Source organism: Lampris incognitus, chromosome 14 (assembly GCF_029633865.1).
Source record: "Lampris incognitus isolate fLamInc1 chromosome 14, fLamInc1.hap2, whole genome shotgun sequence".
Lineage (NCBI taxonomy): Eukaryota > Metazoa > Chordata > Actinopteri > Lampriformes > Lampridae > Lampris > Lampris incognitus.
Genome location: NC_079224.1, coordinates 9,517,908 through 9,527,389, shown reverse-complemented (window position 1 = coordinate 9,527,389; position 9,482 = coordinate 9,517,908). Strand labels below are relative to the sequence as shown.

Here is a 9,482-nt window from a genome sequence, read left to right as displayed (position 1 = left end):
GGATCGCCAATTCGAATCCCTGCGTTACCTCCCCAGACAGCATCCGGATGTGGGCCACTTCAGGCGATGATCCGGCACAGATGGCCTTCTTCTGGCCCTGACAACATGGATGTGAGCCTGAAGTGGCCCACATGTATAACAGCAAATATGGCCCAAATATGCCAAATCACATGTGGGCCTTTTCTGGCAAAGATGCGTTGCTCTGGGCAACATGTGATCTGGATGTGACCCTGAAGTAAATGGTGAATATGGCCCAAATATCACAAAACAAATATGGCCGCCTTTGGCAAATATGTGGCACATGCGGCACTGCTGTGGCTTGGTTCTGGCCCAGATCTGGCAAACAGGAGCGGACCGCCCAAGTGCCATCATTCCACACGGTATGTGGGCCGGATGAAGTGTTGGGTGTGGGACGGGTCCGGGCCATCTGGTTCTGGGGGGGGGGGGACTGGGGGGAAATAGCGTGATCCTCCCACGTGCTACGTCCCCCTGGTGAAACTCCTCACTGTCAGGTGAAAAGAAGCGGCTGGAGACTCCACATGTATGGGAGGAGGCATGTGGTAGTCTGCAGCCCTCCCCGGATGGGCAGAGGGGGTGGAAGAGTGACCGGGACGGCTCGGGAGAGTGGGGTAATTAGCCAAGTACAATTGGAGAGAAAAGGGTGAGGGGGAAAAAAGAAAATTGATGTATGGGATGTCGACAGAGTCCATCGCCGTTTCAGAACCGAAACTCCCGAACTTGCAGCAAAATCCGAAGGTGGATGTGGAAGAGCTGACCTTTCCCCCGGAGAGGGGGGGTTACCGCAGGGCACGGCGTGATCCAGAGGAGAAGAAAACGCACCCTTGCTGAGATCTGCATGGCAGACGCTCAAATAAGGAGCCATGTCCTTGGGTCAATACACGTAGTACACATGCCACGTGTTTCCAGCCACTTATCAAGTGAGGTTATGGAGGTATGTTACAGTACACACCTGTGAGAGGAAAAGCCACAACTCTGAAGACTGCTGTTTCTGTCTTCGTCTTTGGTTTTTGTGTTGCTAATGTCTAACAGCTGCGGTTATACTGCTAATGTCACTGGTGTTTGACCACTTCAAATCCCACAGACCCAGTCAACATGAACCAAAGGCACCAGCAATGTGGTGTCGGCACCTCACCCATTGCAAGGGTCGGCTACCTTTTGGGTTTGACCATTTTGGATCCCAGTTTGGATCAGGCTTATGAAACCGAGCTCTCATCAAATCTGATTAGTGTTGTAATTTGTGTAGAATCAGGAATCAGGAACATTTATTTGTCGTTTCGTTTCGTACGCCTGAAATGAAACAAAACCGCGTTTCCCCACAGCCCACAGCAGTGTAACACAAAGACAAAAACACAACCAAACTACAAGAAACTACAAGAAACAAGAACACATATATATCCACATGTATCCATATATATATATATATATATATATATATATATATATATATATATATATAAATCACTGTCCAAGAGAGCGAACGCCTGGATTAGATTAGATTGTTTTATTAGCCACATGACCGAGGCCGGAGGAATTTGTTTTTGGCACACATTAAACTCTGCAGCACAATACATACATGCAGAGTTTGACGACTTCTCTCGGACAGCCGGTCTGCATGGGCTAGCAGTTAGCTTAGCCCGTCCCGCTTCCGCATCCTGTCACCGCTCTCGGTGTTACCTCTCTGGGCACAGCTCCAGGCAGGGCCGTGGTCCCTGGGGCCCACCGGATGCAGCAGACCAAGCTCTCCCAGCCATCAACAAACTTAGATGCACACATGGACGAAAACACAGCATGGACGGTACTGGGCGTGGCCGCCGCAAAAGTAACTTTGCGCCGCCATCTTCCCACACCGATACTGGGCGAGGCAGCTGCAAACCTGAATTCGTGCAGCCATCTTGCCACATCGGAAGTGGAAGAAGAAGCCAAAATGTTTCAATAGCAAAGACTATTATCCCTGTATAGCATTTTGGGTTTTACGGCCTTGGTTGTCCACCGGCACTATCACACTCAAATTACTACAACTTGATAATAGTGTCGTTTAGAATTGTAATTCTAATTTTGCTGATAGAAAATATACCAGCAAATGAAGTCAATTTCAACAGACATAAAAAAGCAGAATATCAATAAATATCCTGTAAATAAGAGGCTATAAATCATGCATTTGGCCTGTCTAAATGAGTTGAGAGGGGACTGTAACCCCTCCGGGACAAGTCGTGTCACTCTTCAGTGACATTCATTCTCCGCACTCATCTCTTCGCGGCGGTGATTGAGGTTTCCCTACCAGCAGCTCCCCGGGGACGAGCAGCAGAACAGGTCACATCGCCCGGAAAGCCCAGAAGAAGAAAAAGGACTACAGATATCGTTCCCCCTCCTGCCACATAAAAGTTGAATGTGCTATTTGTGTGTGAGGCACTGACCGTGCTGGTGCGAGGTGAGTCTGTGACACTGTGATGACCGGGACTGGGAGACACAGTGGACACTGTGATGACCGGGACTGGGAGACACAGTGGACACTGTAATGACCGGGACTGGGAGACACAGTGGACACTGGTGCCAAACTGTTGCAGTACAACACAACAGCCATTGGACGTTGTCCGTCTTGGGAGAGAGAGCCCTCCTCTGCTGCTCTCCCCGAGCTTTCTCCCTATTTGTTCTCCCAGTTAAAATGTGTTTTTTTTAGGGAGTTGTTCCTTATCTGATGCGAGGGTCTAAGGACAGGATGTTGTGTTGCTGTAAAGCTCCCTGAGGCAAACTTGTAATACTGGGCTACACAAATAACACTGACTTGACTTGCAGTAAATGTTGCGCCACATAAGAGGCGTTTCCTCCCTTGCATGAAATGGCATTACTGCAGTGGTCACAGTTTGCTGGATCACTGTTTTCTTTTCTTTTTTTGGGGGGGGGGGTTGTTCCCCCAATTGTACTTGGCCAATTACCCCACTCTTCCCGGCCGTCCCGGTCACTGCTCCACCCCCTCTGCCGATCCGGGGAGGGCTGCAGACTACCACGTGCCTCCTCCCATACATGTGGAGTTGCCAGCCGCTTCTTTTCACCTGACAGTGAGGAGTTTCACCGGGGGAACGTAGCACGTGGGAGGATCCCGCTATTCCCCCCAGCCCCCCCCCACACTGACCAGAGGAGGCGCTAGTGCAGCGACCAGGACGCATACCCACATCCGGCTTCCCACCCGCAGACACGGCCAATTGTGTCTGTAGGGACGCCCGACCAAGCCGGAGGTAACACGGGGATTCGAACCGGCGATCCCTGTGTTGGCAGGCAACGGAATAGACTGCTAGGCTACCCGGACGTCCTGATCGCTTGTTTTCTGGAGTGATGAATGATGAAGATATTGGACCATCTGGGCCTGGCAGACTGAAACTTCCTCCTTCTTTAATGCTCAGCGGGGTTAACTTGTTCTGAGCACACAACTGAGCTTGTGCTTTCAGAGGCAGCTCGTGGTCTCTCGATCAAAATGTGGAACCTGTCCTATTTCAGACCCAACCCACTGCAGGTTAAAAAAAGAAATACGACTGATTCATCCTGGGTTTTAGTCATCGGGTGGGTTCGGTCTGCCATGTCTCTTTGTTTGACACAAAAATGTGCTTCCTCTGTAAACTCACCACTACCTGCCTCCTTATTCTGCATTCGGTGGTTTTGGTGAAGACGCAAGCTGCTGCGTGCCACATCCTTTCTCACCAAGTAGGAACTGGAAGGCCTGACATTAACCATTAAAAATGGGCAACTGGGGCGTCTGGGTAGCCTGGCGGCCTGCCAACACGGGGTTCGCTGGTTCGAATCCCTGTGTTACCTCCAGCTTGGTTGGGCGTCCCTACAGACACAATTGGCTGTGTCTGCGAGTGGGAAGCCGGATGTGGGTATGTGTCCTGGTCGCTGCACTAGCGCCTCCTCTGGTCGGTCAGGGCGTCTGTTGGGGGGGGGCTGAGGGGAATAGCGTGATTCTCCCACGTGCTACATCCCCCCGATGAAAGTTCTCACTGTCAGGTGAAAAGAAGCGGCTGGCGACTCCACATGTATGGGAGGAGGCATGTGGTAGTCTGCAGCCCTCCCCGGGTCGGCAGAGGGGGTGGAGAGCAGCGACCGGGACGACTTGGAAGAGTGGGGCAATCGGTCAAGTACAACTGGGAGAAAAAGGGGGGGGAGTAATAAAAAAGAGGGGCAACTACAGAAATATTTGCAAATGAACTATTCTGGTCAATACACCAGCAATGGAAAGTTTCAGAAATGGTGTTTGTTTACGTGTGAAGCCTTCATGGATTTGAACTATCCCCGCCACACTCAAGCTGTGCCTCACACGTCGGCTTGTCAATACATCTCAGCCTACTCCCTGCTTTTCCAGCAGGTGGGAAAGCATTATCACAGCTTCACTGTGTCTTGTCCTAATGTGCTTTAAAGGGCCCGTTTGCCGCGGTGGTGGGCCTGATCAGCTGTAAGAAGGATGGGCCTCCCCAGAAAGACCCCTGCTGGTCTGAATTAAACAAGTAAACACGGGTTCCTCCTGAATTCATAATGTGTAATATCTGATGGACAAACAGACTCCGGCTAAAGACGAAGATTTCCATAGAGCAACATCCTTCGAATGTCGACATTTTCCATGTAGGCCTATTGCATGGGACGGAGCCAAAAGGGGATTATTTGGAGTGAACACGTTTTTCCCTTGGATGCAAGATAAAGGACTACAGAGCACGTTCGTTCGACACACACGGGAGATTTCCCACTAATTCCCAATAGGTAACGACACGCCTAGACAAGACTGAGTAAATACACCTTAGTGGGTACATTTCCTTCTCTGCCGGATCTCAGCTGGACCTGTTCTATCCTCAGCCGTCAGCGGCCGAAAGTCATTTTAACCGCAAGTTTTATTTCCAAAATATTCGAGCCCTCACTAATGGCGGTGCTGTGTTCACTGCCTCATGACCAGCCCTCCTCGAGGCTCCGGCCCAAAAACAGCCCTCATCTGACCACATGGTTCACTGATCGCCCATGTGTCTGCAGGCCTCGCAGGAATGGCTTTGTTCACCCACAGGTGGGGGGTGGGGACAATGCCTCAACACCTCTGTCTTGGTGGGTGGGTGGGGTGGGGGGGGGGTGACATCTAAAAAAAAGGAAGAAAACCTCTTCCCCACCAAAAAAACCACAAGCTGTAGAACTACAAACTACAAACTAACAACTACAAAAGATGTAGAAATGATCCTATTCTATTATCCCATCCCAAGAAAACTCAATCCGAGGCAACGGTGCTGGTTGTTGTTTCATTTGTAATCGATGTGTCTGTTGCGTAACTTCCCGAAATGATGCGGCGCGATTGTGTGTTTGGTGTGGGTGTGTGTGTGCAGTGTATGCAGGTGTTTCTGTGTGTGTGCACACGTGTTCTCTCTTGCACCTAAAGGGCCGGGCTTCTCGGGCACCTCTGCATTAACTTCGGGGGCAGGGTTGTCAAACACAGGCAGGTAGCAACAGGCGGGCCAGTCCCGCCCTGGGCCTTGAGCACCTAGCTTAAAGTCAGGCTGATTGGCACACCTACATTCCTGATGCTTGACTGACTGACTGCGGTCATACAATACACTAACTTGTTGTCCTTAGTAACACATCGACCGACAACCCAAATAGAAAAAGGTGGATTTCGGGACGTGGAGCAGCTTATGCTGCGCCGCGGTAGTGCAGCACAGATAGAGGTGCAGCACGCTTGTCGATACATTGTGTTCTTGTTTCTATTTCTTATTTTATCTTTCATTTCTATTTTGTTTCTATTTTCTTGTTAGTTTTCTCTTACGAGAGCGCGAGTGTCTGTAATAGAGCCCCAATTTCCCCCCGGGGATGGATGAAGTGTTCTGATTCTGAGTCTGAATGCTCACCTGAGAAGGGGACATCCCTTTTGGGGGGGGGGGGGGACACGTCCCCTCATCGAGAACCGACTTGGAATGTGCGCTTGCACTTCGTATCTGCAGTTACAGAAACAACTCACCAGAAATAGGGAGGCGCACACTGGTACGCAAAATGCGACGGATCACAGCTGTTAATTGGAGCTGCAAATATTTGCTACTTTGTCAGCTCCTCCGGGCAACTGACACGAACGGCAAACCTCTAAGACGCCGTGCTTAAGTCGTCCCTCTCTGCGCCGTCATTACAGCACGTAAGCCCTCTTAATTTAGCCGTGCCGGGCTGCCGAGTGCGTCCCCAGTACAGTCGCCGACTTCTTTGAGGCCATTACTCTAAGCTGCGTGGCTGTGAGGCTCCCAAGTCCTCCGTCTGAGCAACACCAACACGGTGCCGGGGACGACACACCATGCCACGGCACAAGCTACCGAGGGGGGAAAGGGGGTCGAACAGGTTTGAATCAACTGCGTCTGATCATGTTCCCCTAGTTTCTACAACTTGTAATGAACACAACTACGGTCTACATGCAAACTAAAAGGCAGTAAGAAAGAAAGACCGAAAGAAAAGCCCTGCAAAATGAAATTGCCCAGAATAGAAACACCAAAAAGGACCTTTTTTTTCTTCTAAGTCTGGTATGAGACATTTTTGAACATCATCCAAACTCCCAATTCACCATGTGTTTTTCATTTGCCTTTTCCTCTAAAAAAGTATATTCCCGCATTTTGCTCAAACGATAACTTTCTCCCTTTTCTTTCTGTAGAGCGGTCGGGGGGGGGGGACTGTACGTGGTCTGTCGAGTGCTGAGAAATATATTCATCAATCTTACAGGCCTTACCTTGACCTTTATTGAAGTCAGTGCCTGCCAGTGTCTCTATAGCAACTGACAGTGCCTTTTTACTCCCAGCCAGGGGATATTGGCCCGTGTCTTTGCTCTGGGACTGTTGGGAGTCACATCTGACACTGGGTGGCTGCTCCTTTCTCCTAAAACGGTTGGCAATGAGCTGCCATATGCTTGGCTCTTCCTGAGCTGGTTTGGAGGACAGTTTAGTTGGGTAGAGGGGTACCTCCATTACCTTGACCTTGCCTCCGATGTGGTATTGAATGTACTGCGTGCCGCCGTCCTCCGCCAGCTCGTGGGGAGGTGGCAGGGTTTTTCCAGTCAGGTATGAGAAGGGCCGTGGGGGATGTTCTGCCTCCCCTACAGAACTCTTGGTACAGGAGTTTTGGTCCGATTCCCCCTCAGACCCCATGGCAACTCTGTCCCGATGCCGGGTTCTCCTAATGCGCATACTGAGGCTCCGGCGTAAGGAGCCAAATGTCCCTTTTGACGTGTCTGATTTGCTGGACTTGGGGGCAAAATTAGCATCCTTCACGTTTTCCTTCTCCTTGTCCTTGTTTTGAGGTGCTTTGCCGAACAGCCTCCAGCGGAAACCGCCTTTGAGAAGCCCTCCGCCATCAGCGGCTGTACGGCTGCAGCTCCCCCGACTGTCTGTCTCATCTTCAGATCCCCTCTTCCTCAGCTCTAGCACGGTCATACTGACAGGTCTGGGCCTCCAGCTCCTCTGGCGAGCCCTGGGGATCACCTCCTCTGTGTTTGAAGACCGCTGAGACACGACAGGCTTGAGGCCATCCACGGCCCTCAGCTCTGCCTTCCTGCTCCTGTACTCCTGGCTGTTTTCTAAAGAGCCTGCCCTCCCGGAGGCCTGCTGGGGCACAGACTCCGACAGAAAGGAGACTTGGCTTGCCAGCATGTACACACTCCTGGGCCTCCGAAGCTGGTTTTCCTGTTGTGGTTGTGATCCACTCAGCTGTCTGACTGGGTCTCCATACATGCTCACCGGTCTCCTGCCGAGCGGGGCTGCGTCCCGGCGAGGCCTACACAGTGCAGCTCGGGGCAGAGAGTGGTGTCCCGACACAGTGCCATGATCTCCAAGGACAAGTCCTTTCGTATGGTTAGAGGCGAATGTCAACTCCGGTGTGTGTTGTCCCCACCCCTCTGTCTCAGGCACTCCAGCAGCTGCCTCTGCCCCATCTCTGGCTAGCCGTGGAGAGCAAACTGAGTTCTTGGAAGGTTGTCGGAGGAACCAGTTCCTCTTCATTTTTCCTCCCTCCTCCACTACCTCCTCCTCCTCCTCCTCATTCTCCTCCACAACTACTTCCTCCCTGTGCCCCACAGCTCTACCTGTTCGGCTCAGGGAGGGCCACCTGCCGAGCTCCCTAAGCGCCCTGCCCAGCCCGGGGCCGTCCTCGACTGGCATCGCTCCACTTAGCTCTCCCGTTGGCCTGCAGTGCTCCACCAGGGCGCGGGTGACGCGGCCCATCCCCAGCTCATCGCCGCATTTCCCGTTCGAGATGACCGAGACGTGGTCAGGTGTCCTCCCCTGCTGCTGTGGCTGCTGGCTAACGTCCGGTCCCCTTGGGAAAGCGTCCACTGTCCCGCTGCTGAACAAGAGCATGGCACTTCACTCACACCGAGTCATTCTCCGACTGTGTTCACGTTCACACATTCTCATACACACACACATGCGGATCACACAAACGCCAGCACTCTGCCTGGGTGCCGTTTTGTTTCCGTCGGTGGAGTCCGTCATGTCCGGGCCGAGTTCCAACGCCAGGTATAATCCTTCAACTTCGACATGTGAAGAAGCATCAAACACGTCTAAGCAAAGCCCTGGTGCTCCCTGCATCCCCTTCGTTCCTTTACTCAGCAGAACCGCAGACGCATTCAGGAGGCCGTTGCCTTCTCTTCGGTTCGTTTCACCTGCCTCTTAAAGGCGGAGGAGAGCACAGCGTCTCCGTTGTTTTCCGGATAATAAACAGAGTCATGTTTGTCATACCTGTGAAAGTTGCATCATGTAAAAAAACTGAATCATCCTCCCTCTTTGGCAAGGTATGAGTTGTGAGCAATCCCTGTTGCCGGCAGTGCAGACAAGCCCCTTAATCTCTGAGCTCTCGCCGTGCAGAGCATGAGGGAGTGTGTGTCTCTGAACTTTCAGCTGCCTTCCAAACCCCCCCCCACCCCACCCCCCCAGGACAGATGGAAAACAAGGAGTGGATCCCACGAGCATTAAACACGCCCCCTTGAGTTTTCCACAGCGACTTGCAACACCCCCTGAGACATAAATGGACACCGAGTGAACACAACGTTGAGGGAAGAGTGAGCTGATCATTCATTACGGTAGCTAAGGAAGGGCGAGCGTTTCAAAATAGCCGTGAACAAGGAATTTGGGTCCGAAGGGGCTTTCTTTGCCTCGCCGTCTCCTTCCCCTCTTTCTACGTTTTGCTCCTTTCCCTCTAGTTTTCTCCAAGCCACACAAGCGTAATGGACACAAAAAAAGGCGGGGGGCATACTTTCCCATGCTCGCTGGAGGAAGGGAGAGGGGAACGCCACGAGCCCCTTCACAGACAGACCACGTAGGTTTCACACAGACCGGTCGGCTAACTTTAACGAGGCACAGCCGAAGAAAGAGAAACTCGCGCTCTCACAAGCAGAATCTATAACACAGGAACATGCACCACTGTTCCGGTGGCTTCCCCAACACGGCCTTCCCCTTGGGGCACAGCTTAAG

The 9,482-nt window shown here is 52.0% G+C and overlaps 1 protein-coding gene across 1 annotated transcript in view; it reads right to left on the bottom strand.

Moving 5' to 3' along the window:
- agap3 (ArfGAP with GTPase domain, ankyrin repeat and PH domain 3) overlaps positions 1-7,800 on the bottom strand; it is an 83,969-nt gene extending 76,169 nt beyond the window's left edge. Inside the window, exon 1 of the mRNA XM_056293248.1 lies at positions 6,749-7,800. Within this exon, the coding sequence (XP_056149223.1) occupies positions 6,749-7,745 (997 nt within the window). The 5' untranslated portion in view covers positions 7,746-7,800. The remainder of the gene's footprint in view (positions 1-6,748) is intronic.
- Between the last annotated feature and the right edge of the window lie 1,682 nt (positions 7,801-9,482).